At 46.7% G+C, this 18,585-nt stretch overlaps 1 protein-coding gene across 1 annotated transcript in view; it reads right to left on the reverse strand.

Moving 5' to 3' along the window:
* The window catches only part of LOC126161677 (serine protease easter-like), a 77,489-nt gene that overhangs the window by 37,559 nt on the left and 21,345 nt on the right, over positions 1-18,585 (reverse strand). Inside the window, exon 2 of the mRNA XM_049917686.1 lies at positions 14,855-15,140. Coding sequence (XP_049773643.1) covers positions 14,855-15,140 — 286 coding nt within the window. The remainder of the gene's footprint in view (positions 1-14,854; positions 15,141-18,585) is intronic.

The following is an 18,585-nucleotide window of genomic DNA, read 5'->3' on the forward strand; positions in this document are numbered from 1 at the left end:
AATGAAATGAAGAGGCTAATGAGAACCGTATATGGAAAAAGTAAAGCAGTGAGACGGAAGATATTCAGCGAGATGTGGAACGTATATCGGAAAGACGGTTTAGAGGCCATGGGGGGGGGGGGGCGGGGGGAGGGAGTGTTCAATTCAGTTGACAAAAATATTGTCTCTGATGAGATCGAAGTAGAATGTGACAGTGAATTAATCTGGTCGCGCATAAAAGGTGCAGGTGAAACCAAGTTAATTGTTGGATGGTTTTACCGGCCACGTGATTCTCCTGTGACAGTTCTAGAATCATTCAAAGGAACTCCCCGATCGATAGCGCGATAATACCTCGATCATGCAATACTGCACACATCAAAAATAGTTTTGCATCACTTCTGTTCCGAGAGTTCAGGAACCTGTACAGAAAATTGTAATAGAGATCAACATAAACATCATTTCCGACCTTTTTATTACTCATGAAAACCACACATTGCATGTTGTACCTGTGGTGTCACCACCAGACACCACACTTGCTAGGTGGTAGCCTTTAAATCGGCCGCGGTCCGTTAGTATACGTTGGACCCGCGTGTCGCCACTATCAGTGATTGCAGACCGAGCGCCGCCACACGGCAGGTCTAGAGACACTTCCTAGCACTCGCCCCAGTTGTACAGCCGACTTGCTAGCGATGGTTCACTGACAAATTACGCTCTCATTTGCCGAGACGATAGTTAGCATAGCCTTCAGCTACGTCATTTGCTACGACCTAGCAAGGCGCCATTACCAGTTACTATTGATGCTGAAAACATGTACCGTCAAGAGCGATGTTCACCAATTATGGATTAAAGTTAAGTATTCCAGAAGCTACGTACCTTTTTTGCTAGTCTCAATTCCTTGTCCTGTTCCAGACCTCACGCCAGCCTGCGTGAGTTTAAACGCGTGCCTTTCGGCTTCTTTATAGTGGGTTGCTGTCTTGCCAATCCACAACAAGTGGCGACGAGGCCACATCGCGTTCGTAACTATACTGTCCTGATTTACTTTTGTAATGGCTTCGCCACATTCTCCAGATGTACTGTCCGAATTTTATCGCTTACAGAACCAGCAGACGCAGGCCTTACTGGATGCCCTTGGACAGCTCGTCCAGGGTCAATGTGCAATGCAAAACGATGCGGCAGCCGCCGCTTCACCGCTACCGCAGCCACAACACGCAGTTGCATCACCTTTTCGTCCTTTTGATGCTGTACTGGAAAGCTGGACGGAGTGGTCCCGCCAATTTGGATTCCATCTCGCCGCCTACAGAATTCAAGGTAATGAGCAGCAGCCTTATCTCCTTTCGTCCGTCGGCGTCCACACGTGCCGTGTGATAGTCAAATTATTTCCCCAACGCGACGTATCAACTCTGTCCTACGAAGAACTTTTGTCTGCATTAGACGCATATATCAACGAATCAGTCAATGTAGTTGCGAAACGGTATACCTTCTTTCGTACAAAACGTAAGACCAGTCAGACTAATCGGGAGTGGGTTGCAACCTTGCCAGGCCTTACTAGGGATTGTGCTTTTGAGTGTCAATGTGGACTCCCTTATTCAGATACTATGGTACGAAATGCAATTGTACAGAACGTTTCTGATGATCGTATATGGGAACAGATTTTGAAACTAGTCAATCCCTCCCTTCAACAAGTGATGGACATATTGGATCGGCAGGACACACTTGACTTTGCTCAGGAATCATTTGAAACTTCGCCACCCGTGTGTCAGGTTAACCGGCCTGCCGGGCGAGCTGCACGGAACAGTAAACAGTCCTCGCGCCCGTCCGCGCCAAAGCCGCCTGGCTCTCAGCCATGTGTACCGCGCCAGCAAGCAAATGCAGTGAAGTCATGCCCGCGGTGTGCTACTAGACATTCGTGTGAGAATTGCCCGTCACGCCAGGCTATTTGCTTTTTCTGTAATAAAAAAGGACACATTCAGAGTGTTTGCCAGAAAAAGCTCAGATCGGACGCTCGCAACCATTCCAGGCCTTTTGCTTCACGCCGAAATCGAACCAAGGATCCTCAGCCTCGTGAAACTTCGCCTATGGAAATTCATGTAGTTCATTCCACTCCGCCCAGTGCTACTCTCTCTAACAGTGACTGTGTTCGTCCCACAAATAGTGTGCGGAAATCCTGTCAAGTCGCAAGTGATTCTGTACCAGTGTCAGTTCACGTTGCACGAGACAGTCGCTCTTGTCGTCAGCAGGACAATAAACTTTTTGTGGACTTGGACATTAACGGCAAAGTGATACCGTTCCAGCTCGATACTGGAGCTGCAGTTTCACTAAACAATCACGACATGTACGAACAGCTGGCCACACCTCCGTTGCGTGCCGCAAATGTTAAGTTAACTAGTTATTCAGGACAAGCGATCCCTATGTTAGGACAGTGCAGCCTTCTTGAACATACAAGGGACAAACAAAACTTGTGTCATTTTACGTCCTTCATTCTTCTTCCGCAGTAACTTGTTTGGTTTCGATTTATTTCAGTTGTTTAACTTGTCTATAGTAAATAAGGTACTATCAGTGAACCAGACTGTGCCTTCAGCCAGAGTGTCTCGTCTATGTGAAGAATTTGCAGACATTTTTGCACCGGGCCTAGGTTGACCTAAGAACTATAAAGCACATTTGGAACTGAAAGTCAACGCACAATCGAAATTTTTCAGAGCGCTCAATGTTCCCCACGCATTGCGTGATGAGGTCGCAAAAACATTACACGATTTGGAATCACAATGTGTAATTGAACGTGTGCAGGCTTCTCTCTGGACATCACCCTTAGTAATTTTGCTAAAACCTTCCGGAAAATTGAGACTTTGCGTGGACTTCAAGGCAACAGTGAATCCCCAACTAGCGACTGCAACTTTTCCTTTATCCCACCCGGAAGATATTTTGACAAACTGTGCCTGGGTAAATATTTTTCGAAGTTGGACCTAGCAGATGCGTACTTGCAAATACCGGTGGACGAAGAATCCCAGCGCGTTTTGGTGGTTAACACGCATCTTGATTTGTATCGATTCAAACGACTGCCATTCGGGTGTGCATCCGCCCCTGCATTGTTTCAGCAATATTTACAACTTGTTTGTGCGTCGGTCCCTAGTGCAGCACACTATCTGGACGATATTGTGATCTCCGGAAAGACGGAAGGAGAACATTTAGCCAATCTCAGAACATTATTTCAGGTCTTGCGACAAAATGGTCTTCGCTTGCGGAAGGACAAATGTGTGTTTTTTGCTCGTGACTTACCCTATCTGGGACATGTCCTCAATGCCCACCGCATACATCCCAGTCCAGAGCACCTCCGTGCCATACAAGACTTGCCTTCGCCGCAGAATTTGAAGCAGCTACAGAGTGTGCTGGGAAAAATCAATTATTATCATAAATATGTGCGCCACGCCTCTTCCATTTCAGCTCCGCTTCATCGCTTACGCCGTAAGGGTGTTCCGTTCGTCTGGACGACGGAATGCGAACGCGCCTTTCGCCAGTTGAAATCGGCGTTGCTTTCCAATACTTGCCTTACGCCATTCGATCCCCGGAAGCCCCTTTTGTTGACGGTGGATGCATCGGATTTCGGGATCGGTGCTGTGCTTGCGCAGAAAGATGGTTCGCACGATCGCCCTATTGCTTTTGCGTCCAAATTGCTCTCGTCTGCGCAACTAAATTATTCACAGATCGAGAAAGAAGCATTGGCTCTCGTATTTGGTGTTACAAAGTTTCATGATTTCTTGTATGGTCGTCACTTTACCATCATCACAGACCACAAACCTTTGACATCGCTTTTTCATCCGACCACGCCTGTACCTCCACGTACAGCGCAGAAATTCATTCACTGGTCTATTTTCCTCTCGCAGTACCGCTACGATATCTTGTATCGGTCCACTGCTAAGCACGGAAACGCCGATGCGTTGTCCCGTTTGCCTGTTGCTGAGGATAGGGCATTCGATTCCTCCGAACTTGCTTGCATGTTCATTGATTCGGAAACCGATGACGTGGTCCAATCGTTTCCAATCGATTTTCGTCGTGTAGCGACAGCCACAGCTGCCGACCCTGTCCTTGCTACCGTTCTGCGTTTCGTTGCTACTCAATGGCCCTTGGCAAAGTCACGGATCGGGGATCCGTTGGTTCGCCGATTTTTTGCTCACAAGGAGAGATTTTTTGTACGACATGGTGTTTTGCTGTTGCGTTCAGATAATGATCAGTCCAGGGTCGTGGTACCACGTTCGTTACAGTCCTCTGTCTTACAGCTTCTCCACCAAGGACATTGGGGTATAGTGCAAATGAAACAACTTGCTCGTCAGCACTGTACTTGGTTGGGAATCGATGCTGCGATTACACAAATGTGCTCTTCTTGCATGGTGTGTGCCGAACAATAATCAGCACCACCGCGGAAATTCTTTGCATGGCCAAAAGCCACTTCCCCTTGGCAACGCTTACACATCGATTTTGCTGGTCCATTCTGGAATGCTCGATGGTTGGTTCTGGTCGATTCATTCAGTAATTTTCCTTTTGTTGTCCGGATGTCTTCCACGACGTCTTCTGCCACCATCCAAGCGTTATCCGCTATCTTTTGCATTGAAGGTTTCCACAGACTATTATTTCCGACAATGGCCCACAATTCATGTCCGCAGAATTTCAGTCATTCTGCAAGGCCAATTTTATTCAACATCTGACGTCCGCGCCGTTTTCGCCACAGTCCAACGGTGCCGCTGAACGTTTGGTCCGGACTTTCAAGTCACAGATGTTGAAGCTGAAAGAGTCGCATTCTCGGGAGGACGCGTTATTGCTCTTTTTGTTCTCGTATCGCTCTCAGCCTCGAGATGGTCGCTCGCCGGCTGAGTTGCTTCACGGTCGCCCTCATCGCACCTTGATGTCTTTGCTACATCCGCCGCATCAGGTTCCTGTGCAGCGGCAGACACCTGCTTTTGCTCCAGGCGACGTTGTCTACTACCGCCACTATCGAAGTTCAGGGCGTTGGCTCGAAGGGCGCATTCTTCGCTGCCTCGGCCGCGCGATGTATTTGGTTTTGGGGGCCTCTGGTGAGGTGCGTCGGCATCTTAATCAGCTGCGCCTCTGTCGTCGCACGGGATCTGCCGCTCCCTGTCTGCTTTTAGCGACGGTGCCGTCCGGTTAGCACCCTGGGGACCCATCTACTGGCTCGCCTCAGCCCCAGGTGTTACCGACGCTGCCTTCCATTTTGCCCCATGGTGTCACGCTGCCGCCGCCGTCGCCGACGCCGACGCCGCCGCCTGTTCTCCCGCCGGCGACGCCCGCAGTGGACGCGTCGCTGCAACCGCCGGGCGCCTCCCTGGGTCACGCGCCGCCGATCGCTTCCCGTGACCAGTTGTCCTCCGCCATGGAACTCTTGCCCGCTCCGGACCATATGTCCTCTTCGCCCGTCGGGTGCCCCGGTCCGATGGAGGTCGACCCTTTGGCCCCTCCTGTCTCTCTACGGGCGCATACATCGCATGTTGGCGTGCACCCTGAAGCAGGTTTTCCGGCGTTTCCTAGCTCCCCTCGATCCGAATGGCAGGGTGCGGGTGGCACAGCCTCGCCTGTTGTTAGGCTCCCCACCTCGTCGCATACGATACGCCAACATGGGGTCCTCTCCACGGCGGGCGGAAGGCTTATGCCACAACCGTCCGCCGATTTGCGGGGGAGGAATGTGGTGTCACCGCCAGACACCACACTTGCTAGGTGGTAGCCTTTAAATCGGCCGCGGTCCATTAGTATACGTTGGACCCGCGTGTCGCCACTATCAGTGATTGCAGACCGAGCGCCGCCACACGGCAGGTCTAGAGACACTTCCTAGCACTCGCCCCAGTTGTACAGCCGACTTGCTAGCGATGGTTCACTGACAAATTACGCTCTCATTTGCCGAGACGATAGTTAGCATAGCCTTCAGCTACGTCATTTGCTACGACCTAGCAAGGCGCCATTACCAGTTACTATTGATGCTGAAAACATGTACCGTCAAGAGCGATGTTCACCAATTATGGATTAAAGTTAAGTATTCCAGAAGCTACGTACCTTTTTTGCTCGTCTCAATTCCTTGTCCTGTTCCAGACCTCACGCCAGCCTGCGTGAGTTTAAACGCGTGCCTTTCGGCTTCCTTATAGTGGGTTGGCTGTCTTGCCAATCCACAACAGTACCACCATACAGTGAGACCTTCAAAGGTGGTGGTCCAGATTGCTGTACACACTGGTAACTCTAATAACCAGAAGCACGCCTTCTTGCAGTGATGCATGCATGGTATACTATCCACAAGTTCATCAAGGCACTGTTGGTCCAGATTGTCTCATTCCTCAACGGCGATTCGGCGTAGATCCCTCAGTGGTTGGTGGGCCACGTCGTCCATAAACAGCGCTTTTCAATCTATCCCAGGCATCTTCCATAGGGTTCATGTCTGGAGAACATGCTGGCCGCTCTAGTCGAGAGATGTCGTTATCCTGAAGGAAGTCATTCACAAGATGTGCAGGATGGCGGCGATAATTGTCGTCCATGAAGACGAATGCCTGGCCAATATGCTGACGATACGGTTGCGCTACTGATTGGAGGATGGCATGGAGTATCGTACAACCGTTACGGCGCCTTCCATGACCACCAGCGGCGTACGTCGGCCCCACATAATGCCACCCCCAAACACCATGGAACCTCCACCTTGCTGCACCTGCTGGACAGTGTGTCTAAGGCGTTCAACCTGACAGGCCTGCCCCCAAACACGTCTCCGACGATTGTCTGGTTGAAGGCACATGCGACACTCACCGGTGATGCCAATCCTGAGCGGTCCATTCGGCATGTTGTTGCGGCCATCTGTACCGCGCTGCATGGTCTCGTGGTTGCAAAGATAGACCTCGCCATGGACGTCGGGAATGAAGTTGCACATCATGCAGCCCATTGCGCACAGTTTGAGTCGTAACACGACGTACTGCGGCTGCACGAAAAGCTTTATTCAACTTGGTGGCGTTTCTGTCAGGGTTCCTCCGAGCCATAATCCATAGGTAGCGGTCATCCTCTGTTGTAACAGCCCTTGGGCGGCCTGAGCGAGGCATATCCTCGACAGTTCCTGTCTCTTTGTATCTCCTCAATGTCCGAACAACATCGCTTTGGTTCACTCCGAGACGCCTGGTTACTTCCCTTGTTGAGGGCCCTTCGTGGCAAAAAGTAACAATGCGGACGCGATCAAACCGTGGTACTGACCACGTAGGCATGGTTGAATTACAGACAACACGAGCTGTTTACCTCCTTCCTGGTGGAATGATTGGAACTGATCATCTCTCGGACCCCCTCCGTCTAATAGGCGCTGCTCATGCATAGTTGTTTACATCTTTGGGCGGATTTAGTGACGTCTCTGAACAGTCAAAGCGACAGTGTCTGTGATACAGTATCCACAGTCAACATGTATCTTCAGGAGTTCTGGGAACCGGGATGAAGCTAAACTTTTTTTGATATGTGTATTTGGAGGCGACTGTAACCTACCGAGTATAGACTGGGATGTCAATGGATTTGGGGGGAGGCGGATAAGGACAATTATATGAAATACTTTTGAACACGTTTTCTGAAAAATGTCTTGAGCAGTTCGGACGGCCACACGCAGTGGAAATATCTTAGACCTTATCGACACTGCCATTATAGAAATGGAGATAAGCGATCATGATGTAATTGTAGCAACTACGATTACGAAAGTTAATAAATCAATCAAGAAGGCTAGAAGAACGTTTCTGCTAGATAGAACAGATATGCCGTTATTAACATCTCACTTAGACAGTGAACTGACGTCACTTAGTTTAAAGTGAAGTGGATGTAGAGGAATTTGGGCAAAATTTAAGTACATATATACTAAGATGGTATATGTCCGAAAGAACAGATACCATCTTAGTATATATATAGCTAAGGCTCACCGGCCACTTGACCATCTTCTTCTTCTGTGCGAATGCACAAACAGTGCCCGAACTCTTACGGGAATCGGCAACACGCCGCGAGTATTGAGTATAATGGGCGGGGGCACTATGAATGTAGTGCGGGACAATACGTTGAGAATATGGGTTTCGCGGGAGGCGTACCAGAGATAAATCCCTGCAGTCGCGCTATCCTTTGTGTCCTCGGTGGCTCAGATGGATAGAACGTCTGCCATGTAAGCAGGAGATCCCGGGTTCGAGTCCCGGTCGGGGCACACACTTTCATCTGTCCCCGGTGACGTATGTCAACACCTGTAAGCAGCTAAGGGTGTTCATTTCACTGTAAATTTAAGTACGTTGTAAATCGTGGTCTGGAGAGTTATGTGCTTAGGATGTGGATAAATGATGGAAAAGACTCATCGTGTTTTAATAACGCAGTCGTAGGTCTCTAAGGAAGCAGAGGCTGTTGTACTCTCTGCTCAAAAGGGAACGCACAAATGAATACAAGCGGAGGTAACTAGAGAATGTGAAAAGAATGTGAGAAGATCTATGAGCGAAGCATTCAACATCCACCACCGTCACACTTTAGTGAAAGACCTTGCAGAGAACTAGCGAAAAGTCTGTTCTTAAGTAAAATCGCTAAGCGGTTTTAAGGCTTCCATTCAGTCTCTTGTTGATAAGTCTGGTGTGGCAGTTGAAGACAGCTAAACGAAAGCCGAAGTTTTAAATTTCACATTCAAGAAATCGTTCACACAGGAGAATCGTCCAAACATACCATCATTTAATCATCGGACAGACACAAATATGGACTACATAGTAAATAAGCATCCCTGACGTAGAGAAACAACTGACCGATTTGAAAGCAAATAAATCAACAGGTCCGGATGAAACCCCATTTCGATTTACTAAGAGTACGCTACGGCAATGGCGCCTTATCTAGCATGCAGTTATCGTGAATCTCTTGCCCAGTACAAAGTACCAAGCGACTGTAAAAAGCGCCGGTGACTCCAGTATATAAGAAGGGTAAAAGAATGGACCCGCAAACTGACGGACCAATATCCCTAACTTCTGTTCGCTGCAAAATCCTTCAAAATATTCTCAATGTTACTATAAAAGATTTTCCCTAGTCCGAGATCCTTTTCTCCACGAATAAAAACAGTTTTACAAAGTATCGCTCGTGCAAAACTCAGCTTGCCCTTTTCTCACAAGATATACTGCGAGCTACGGATGATGGGCAACATGCATATTCCATATTGCTAGATTTCCGGAAAACATTTGACACGGTGCTCCATTGCAGGCTGTTAACGGAGGTACGAGCATATGGAATAAGTTCGCAGATATGTGAGTGGCTCTAAGAGTTCTTAAGTGATAGAAACCGATATGTTGTCCTCGAGGGCGTGTGTTCATCAGAGAAAAGAGTATCGTCAGGAGTGACCCACGGAAGTGTGATAGGACAGCTGTTGTTCTCTATATACATAAATGATTTGGCGGACATGATGAGCAGCAAACTGATGCTGATGATGCAGTGGTAGGGCGTCGAAGTTGAGTGACTATAGGAAGATATACGACGACTTGGACAACATTCTAGTTGGAATGATGAGTGACAGCTAGTCCTAAATGTGGAAGATCAAACCTGTAATGTTCGGATACAGTATAACTAGTGTCCTGCTTGACACAGTCATGTCGTTTAAATATCTGGGCGGAACATTGCACAGCGATATAAGGCGGAACGAGCATGTGAGAACCGTGGTAGGGAAGGCTTCGACTTCGGTTTATTGGGAGAATTTTAGAAAGGAGATCGCTTATAGGACGTTGGTGCGACGTTATTTTGAATACTGCTCGAGTGTTTGAGATCCGTACCAGGTTGAATTGAAGGAAGACATCGAAGCAATTTAGAGGCAGGCTGCTAGATTTGTTACCAGTAGGTTATAACAACACGTAAGTGTCACGGAGTTACTTCAGGAACTCAAATGGGAATCCCTGGAGGGAAGGCGACGCTCTGTTCGAGAAACACTACTGAGAAAATTTAGAGAACCAGTACTGGAAGCTGACTGCCGAACGATTCTACTGCCGTCAATACACATTGCGCGTAAGGACCACGAAGATAAGACACAAGACATTAGAGCTCATACGGAGGCATACAGACAATCATTTCTCCCTCGCTCTGTTTGCGAGTGGGACGGGAGTGGAAATGACTAGTAATGGTACATGGTACCCTCCGCCACGCACCGTACAGTCCCTTGCGGAGTATCTGTGTAGAACTAATGAGAGGTAGAAGAAATGAGAAGAGTAAGAAACTTATCTGAGTCAGAGATAAAGAAGCAGATGTGATTAAGAAAGTGTGCTTTTCAGGCAGCAAAATAACCCATCACACACGGAGGATATAAGCAGCAGAGTAGCACTGGTAAAAAGGGCATTCCTGGAGAAGAGAGGTCCACTGGTATCAAACATTGGCCTTAAGCTGACAATGTACGTTTGAAGCACAGCACTGCATGGTGAGGAAACCTGGACTGTGGGAAAACTGGAACACAAGAGAATCGATGAATTTGAGATGTGGTGCTGCAGAAGAATGTTGGAAATTAGGTTTACTTATAAGGTAAGGAATGAGGAGGTTCTCCGCAGAATGGGCGACGAAAATAACATATGGAAAGCAGGGGCACGATGATAGGACGTCTCTTAAGATATCAGGAGATGATTTCCATGGTACTAGAGGAAGCTGTAGAGGGCAGAATCTGGAGAGGAATTGTAAGACAGAAATTGGAATAGATCCAGCAAATAATTGAGGACATAGGGTGCAACTGCTACTCTGAGATGAAATGGTTGACACAGGAGAGGAATTAGTGGCGGGCCGCATGAAACCAGTCAGAAGACTGATGACTGAAAAAATGTGATTCGGAGATGAAGTCGCTGGCACATAGCATGGACAGCTGCTTCAGACGAGTGTCTGGTTGGATGATAACAACAACAACTGTGCATTAGTGGCTGGATGCCCCTCCAGTCGCCACAACGTTATCGCCCCCCCCCCTCCCCCCCACTTGCCCCGGGAAGGAATGTATGTACCCAGGCTGCCTACGTGTACTGTTATTCATGTGGAGGAGTGTCAAAGCTTTCAAAATGTTTTCGAACAGTGCAACTGAGGCATGACTAGTTGTATACAGGAGGCTGCCTATAAACCACATCCAGGCTCTCCTACACACCAACTCTCATCCTTAATCTGCCAGGAGGAGTCGAACCAGTGCTGGCGCAGCTCCCCATATGGGAAATGGCTCTTCAACACGCACAGCTATCCTGAAGGGTGAGTAACATAAAGAGTAAACCACTGCTTACATGCATGTCTTAAAGGGACGCTGTTGACGATCCACGGCTGTACGAAATACTTCGAAATTTATTCACCGATAGAACTCTTTGGCATCAGCTGTATTAGATATAGATTCACTACGCAATAGTGACACACACTGAGGTGACAAGACTCATGGGATACGCCCTAATATTTTGTAGGATCTCCATTGGCCCGGCGTAACGCAGGAAAACGGCGCGAGTGGACTCAACAAGCCGTTGGCAGAAATACTGAACCATGCTGCCTCTATAGCCGTCCATAACAGCGAAAGTATTGAAGGTGCAGGGTTTTGTGCACGAATTGACGTCTCGATTATGTTCCATAAATGTTCGATGGGATTCGTGGTGGGCGATCTGGATGGCCAAACGATTTGCTCGAATCCCAGAATGCTCTTCAACCAACCGAGAACATTTCTACCCGAATGACATGGCGCACTGTTATTCATAAAAATTCCATCGTTCCTTGCGAAAATGACTTCATGAACCGCTGCAACTGGTCTCCAAGTAGCCGAACATCCAGAGGACCCAGTCCATTCCATGCGGACACAACCTGCACCATTATGGAGCCACCACCAACTGGCATAGTGCCTTGTTGAGAACTTAGGTCCATGGCACCATGGGGTCTAAGCCACTCTCGAACCCTACCATCAACTCTTACCAACCGAAATAGGAACTCATCAGCCAAGACCACGGTTTTCCAGTAGTCTAGGGACCAACGGATATGGTCACAAGCCCAGGAGAGGCGGTGCAGGCGATGTCGTGCTGTTAGAGCAGGCACTCGCGTCGGTCGTCTGCTGTCATAGCCCAGTAACGCCAGATTTCGGCGCGCTGTCCTAACGGATACGTTCGTCGTACGTTCCAAATTGATTCCTGTGGTTATTTTACGCACTGTTGCTTGTCTGTTAGGACATACCTCTACGCAAACGCCTCTGCTTCCGGTCGTTAAGTGAAGGCGTTGTTCTTGCTGAGAGGTAATGCTGGAAATCTGGTGTTCTCGGCACATTCTTGACTCTGTGAATCGCGGAATATTAAATTCGCTAATGATTTCCGAAACATTACGTCCCAAGTGTCTGGTTCCAACTACTATTCCGAGTTCAAAATCTGTAATTTCCGTCGTGCGGCGGGAATCGTGGCGCAAACCTCACGTGAATCACCTCAGTACAAATGACAGCTCTGCCAGTGCACTGCCCTTCCATATCTTGTGTACGCGATATTACTGTCATCTGTAGATGTGAATATCACTATCCCCCGATTTTTTTCACCTCAGTGTGTATAAGCACTTCTTTGATATATATGTATTCACATAATGTAAAACACCACTCACACACACCCCTACCAGTGTCAAAGAATATGTCTCTCAGAGATATTTCGATATGTGCTGTGAAGTGACAGTAAAAATTTATAAAGTACAAAAGTTCCACTACTTACAGTTTAACTTAAATGAGAAATTATTACAGTTAAGATACACAAATAAAGCAGCCAGGTTGTTACAAATTGTAATTGCCATGAAATAATGTAAATATTATGGTGTACAACTGAAGCAATGTAAATGATGAGAGACGGATATCCACAAAAAAATATTACGCCAGTGGACGTAACAAAGTGGAAAGTAATGTAAACTACAAAAAAAAATGTATCTTAACGTGAAGAGGCCGTCTTATGATGAACCTGTTAATTTGAAACCTGTCACGGCGCTATTTATGTAAATAAACAACGTTATAAAAAGGTGGTCAGTTGCTGTTATCGTGTCTTCAAGTGTCTGTGTTTTGTACACAGTCACCGTCACAAAATGTCAGTTTTCGACAAAATAGCACTAGGTATAGATTTGCTGCCTGATTTATGCTGGGTCTACAATATAAAGATGTAGTCAGTGTGACATGTGAAAGTCGCAGAGGGGGGGGGGGGGGGCACGTATAGCAGAAGAAGTTATGGCAACCACTTGGGATTAGCAGGAAACTTGGGTTCGAGTACCGATCCAACAAAACTTTTTCACATGTCACTACTGGGTACTAAATCTGCACTACTGGCCATTAAAATTGCTACACCAAGAAGAAATGCAGATGATAAACGGGTATTCATTGGACAAATATATTATACTAGAACTGACATGTGATTACATTTTCACGCAATTTGGGTGCATAGATCCTGAGAAATCAGTACCCAAAACAACCACCTCTCGCCGTAATAACGGCCTTGATACGCCTGGTCATTGAGGCAAACAGAACTTGGATGGCTGCCCATGCAGCTACAACACGGTACCACAGTTCATCAAGAGTAGTGACTGGCGTATTGTGACGAGCCAGTAGTTCAGCCACCATTGGCCAGAAGTTTTCAATTGGTGAGAGATCTGGAGAATGTGCTGGCCAGAGCACCAGTAGAACATTTTGTCTATCCAGAAAGGCCCGCACAGGACCTGCAACATGCGGTCGTGCATTATCCTGCTGAAATGTAGGGTTTCGCAGGGATCGAATGAAGGGTAGAGCCACGGGTCGTAACACATCTGAAATGTAACGTCCACTGTTCAAAGTGCCGTCAATGCCAAAAAGAGGTGACCGAGACGTGTAACCAATGGCACCCCATACCATCACGCCGGGAGATACGCCAGTATGGCGATGACGAATACACGCTTCCAATGTGCGTTCACCGCGATGTCGCCAAAAACGGATGCTGTAAACAGAACCTGGATTCATCTGAAAAAATGACGTTCTGCCATTCGTGCACCCAGGTTCGTCGTTGAGTACACCATCGCAGGCGCTCCTGTCTGCGATGCAGCGTCAAGGGTAACCGCAGCCATGGTCTCCGAGCTGATAATCCATGCTGTTGCAAACGTCGTCGAACTGCTCGTGCAGATGGTTGTTGTCTTACAAACGTCCCCATCTGTTGACTCAGGGATCGAGACGTGACTGCACGATCCGTTACAGCCATGCGGATAAGATGCCTGTGTTCTCGACTGCTAGTGATACGAGGCCGTTGGGATCCAGCACGGCGTTCCGTATTACCCTCCTGAACCCACCGATTCCATATCGTGCTAATAGTTATTGGATCTCGACCAACCCGAGCAGCAATGTCGCGATACGATAAACCGCAATCGCGATAGGCTACAATCCGACTTCTATCAAAGTCGGAAACGTGATGGTACACATTTCTCCTCCTTACACGAGGCACGACAACAACGTTTCACCAGGAAACGCCTGTCAACTGCTGTTTGTATATGAGAAATCGGTTGGAAACTTTCCTCATGTCAGCACGTTGTAGGTGTCGCTACCGGCGCCAACCTTGTGTGAATGCTCCGAAAAGCTCATCATTTTCATATCAAAGCATCTTCTTCCTGTCGGTTAAATTTGGCGTCTGTAGCATGTCATCTTCGTGGTGCAGCAATTTTAATGGCCAGTAGTGTGTATGCTATACACCTGTCAACGTAAAGCATTCGGATTAAATCAGTATTTATTTGTCTGCAACGAGCCATCAGAAACCACTGGTACACCAAAATACACGGAAAATATAGATACAAAACGTCCGAAATTTTATCGACGGAGTTGGGATTCACCTTGTAGCCAGTTGTAACTGGCCAGTACGAAAGATTGAAAGAGCAGAAAGCAAGAAACGGCGTCACTCACATGGGCAGGAGCCGTATGTTGGGGTGCTGTAGCGGGTTCTGTGGCCAGGCGGGACTCTGCGGCTGCGGCTCCGGCAGTGGTTGCGGCTCCGGTGGTGCTTGTGGTTGTGGTTGTGGTTGTGGCTGGTCCGGCGGCGAGCCGCAGCAGACGAGCACGAAGCGGCCCTGCCAGCCACAGACGCGGCGGCGCATCACCTCTTCGACGCCGGCAGGCCGCGGCTCCTGACGCAGCAGCGCGGCCAGCCAGCCGCACTCCGCCACCTTCACGCAAGGCGTCTCGCACCGCACTGAGGACAAAGACCTCGCTGTAGCACGATGTGCCAATCTGGAAGTCTTAAGAGTAAACAGTACCTACCACTCCTGTATGCACTGCATCTATAATTACGGAACACTTTCCTGGGGAGTGGGTGTCGTACACAAAAGGGACACAGTCCTCATCCTACAGAAAAGTGTCATTATAATTAAAAAGTAGTAACTCAACTCGCTATAAAGATCTGTTTAAACAGCTGTCATTTATAACTGCACCACCGTATGAGTACACCAACCCATTTATTTTGCACATGACGGAACATCAGTAGTTTTCCCAAACAGCAGCGTCAATTATCATGGAGCAAGAGTCTTACTGAGCTTACTTTTACGGAGAGTGTTGCGTCCTACTTCGTACACAATAATAAGGAGAGGTGGGCTACTGCGCGGAGCAGCAGCTGCCGACGTAGGGAAGAAGGACAGGAGCAGGAATCATTAGCGAGTCGGACAAAAGTTTTACTTACCTTGTAGTGTACTCCAAGCACTGCGAAAAAACTTTACAAAAGAGCAAACAGCAACAAAGTCCAAATGTTACGAGAAACAAACTACAAACACAATGCAATGTGAGGCTTCCACTACTAATGCACGAGCGGATTGTGGAAGAATGACTAAGACAAGCCTTTAGAAGATTGCGGCATTTAGCTGCCACCGGCCATCTTATATCGCGGCGGCAGAGGCTGCTGGTAGTCACAGCCGCTGAAGGTGTGGCACACTGGGCGTGCATCACTGGATCCGCTGGTTCTCTGCGTGACTGCTATAGGTGTCTGTCGGAAACGTGTGTTCCCTTTGCCAATTGTGACATGCTGGTGGGTGTAGTAACAATCTGTGATACCACAGGGAATGTACATTTTATTGTTATTTTCTGGTCTTTATCCCGTATTGTCACAAGGTTGGCATGTTAACATTTTAATATGGCAATGTCAGTAGCTGTTGCCACCCCTTCTGTCCTCTTCCCCCCCCCCTCCCCTCTCTACCCACAGGTCACAATTTGTGTACCCCATCTATCTGCAGCTAATTTTTTCTCAAGAAAAAGTGTGCAGACGTGTTGTAAATGTTTGCGAATAGTATATCTGAGGTGGAACATATATACCAATCCGGTATTCAGCTGGTTGAATGTGGGAAACTGCTTAAAAACCACATCCAGGCTGGCTGAAACACCAGGTTTCATCTTTAATGCGCCCGACATTCTCAATCCAGGGCCAGCATTCCTCCTACATCCTGAAGATGGTGTGTTAACACGAGAGTTTTTACACTCATCAAAATTAAACAAAAATAAGAAAAAACAAAAAAATGTTCTACAGCTGAATAAAATTTTACAATAAATTGCCCAAGAAGGTTAAAAAATCTAAAATCCAAATATTTCCAAGTCTAGCTCACACTACAGAATCAACGATTACGCTACTTAGAAAACACAGAGTAGGAAATGGTTAAAACTGCAGTTATTTAATACTAAACAACAGTAATGCCGTAATAAATTGTCATGGTTTATAATTCTTACTGAAAAATCCATGCTCAGGATTTTTATGGAAAATTCTGACGTATTTACACTCTCTTGAGCACATCAATCTCATTTATTGTGGTGAGGCTGGCCCCAAACAGCAGTGCCCACCAAAACCCACACACAGCCCTGTATTAGATATAATAAAGCATTGCATATGGAGGAGGGGGGCTAAGAGATATGAAACGTACTCTGGACAATGACGAAATAGAACTTGCAGTGCATAGGTTCAGTATATAACATCAAACTACTAAGTATGCATAAACCTTCCCTTGTAGATTATTAAAGCTATGAGGTATAATTATTCACAGCAACTGTGTTTAATAGTATAGAATGTAAAATATTACGTAGTGAGCTTGATGAGACTGAAAAGAACCGCAGATTAAGTTTAATAGTATAGAATGCAAATATTATGTATTGAGTCTGGCGAGGCTAAAAAGAAGCGCAGTCTAAGTATGACAAGTATAGAGTTGTCTTTCAGTTGCCAGTTACTATGCTGTGGAGGACTGTGCATATATAGATGTGAACCAAGTTGTACAACACAGAAAAATATATGGATATGTGTGGCAGAGTAACTGTCACATATAATAGGAATATGTGACCTACCACGACAAGAAAGTATAGTACATATCATATATGTTATGCAGGGCTGCTTTGCAAGGCTGGATTATACAGGATCAAAAATATTGCTAAGAATAAAGGTCACAGCAAAGTGACAGCTTGCAGTGCAAATTATTTCTGTAATGCGTAACTGCAGGAGTGCTACTAAAGTTTGCTGTCAATAGCAAGTCCAAGTGAAACTCGAAAGAGACGGAGGTCGATGAGAGTACTCCGATGAAGACTGGTAAGGCGGTAAGGCGATGCTGGTAAGGCGATAACCACTGCATTTTTGGATTATCACGATGTTTTCAGTAGGCAGAAACATTCTAGGCTGCAAAAATAGCATAGGATTTATTGACGTCTTTTGCCTTTTTGAGATATCTTCAGAAATCCTACATAGGAAAAATACATAAAATCAGATTAGGGATGTGGCCCTATGTAGCATAAGAAGATGGTAAAACGTTTTGTAAAATACTAAAATCCACTATCACTTTATACATAATGAGCAGCCATGTAATGACAAATTCTCTCATTCCAGCATTCATAAATTATGATGCACTCAATGTCTTACGTCTTACATGGTACAGACCGGCTGGATCTCCAGAACAAGACTTTTGGAGCATATGTTCACTAAAAAAGATACGATTAAAAATAATTCTTCATTCGCCGAGGGTTTAAAAGATGGCAGGCACGCAGAGCCCGTACTAGAATCGCTTCAAATTTTTCATCTCGTACCCAAGAGTAAAAAACTGGCTTTGCTGGAGAAATTGGAGAATGTGGAGCACTCTCGCAGCTAAACATGTTAGTCTTAGTGACCAGCTGATTACCAAGAATCAGACATTTTACGAGAGAATGATGATAGTTTTTCGAAGAGTATAATTGAGCAGTGGCATAATTTTCCTCATAAAGACGCCAGTTTATTTCTATATCCTATATTTTACTTTTGACTTACGGAATTTTGTAAATAACTTGTCTGTTTTGTAAACAAGCTATTATGTCCATGTATTTCTTACGGACGTCTTGTCCTTACTTTGACACCAACAGATGGCGCCACAGTTTAGTTACTTAATTTCTTCTTTCGTTGTTCGTACATCTGTTTCATTGTTATCACCTATTTTAAATCCATTGTTTATTTGTATTGACTTTGCCTGTCACTATATGTCCTTTTTTATTGTTGTTTGCTGTACTTTCAAACAGGTAAACGTCACTTAGAGGAGCTTCCGTCCGCTGCATCGGCGGCGTCCTGCCTGCCGGTTACACGCAGCGTGCGGAAATGCGGCCATCTATTAACGACTACTGCAGTTTGTATTCGAGTACTTGTGTTGATT

This window comes from Schistocerca cancellata, chromosome 1 (genome assembly GCF_023864275.1).
Source record: "Schistocerca cancellata isolate TAMUIC-IGC-003103 chromosome 1, iqSchCanc2.1, whole genome shotgun sequence".
NCBI classification, from domain to species: Eukaryota; Metazoa; Arthropoda; class Insecta; order Orthoptera; family Acrididae; genus Schistocerca; species Schistocerca cancellata.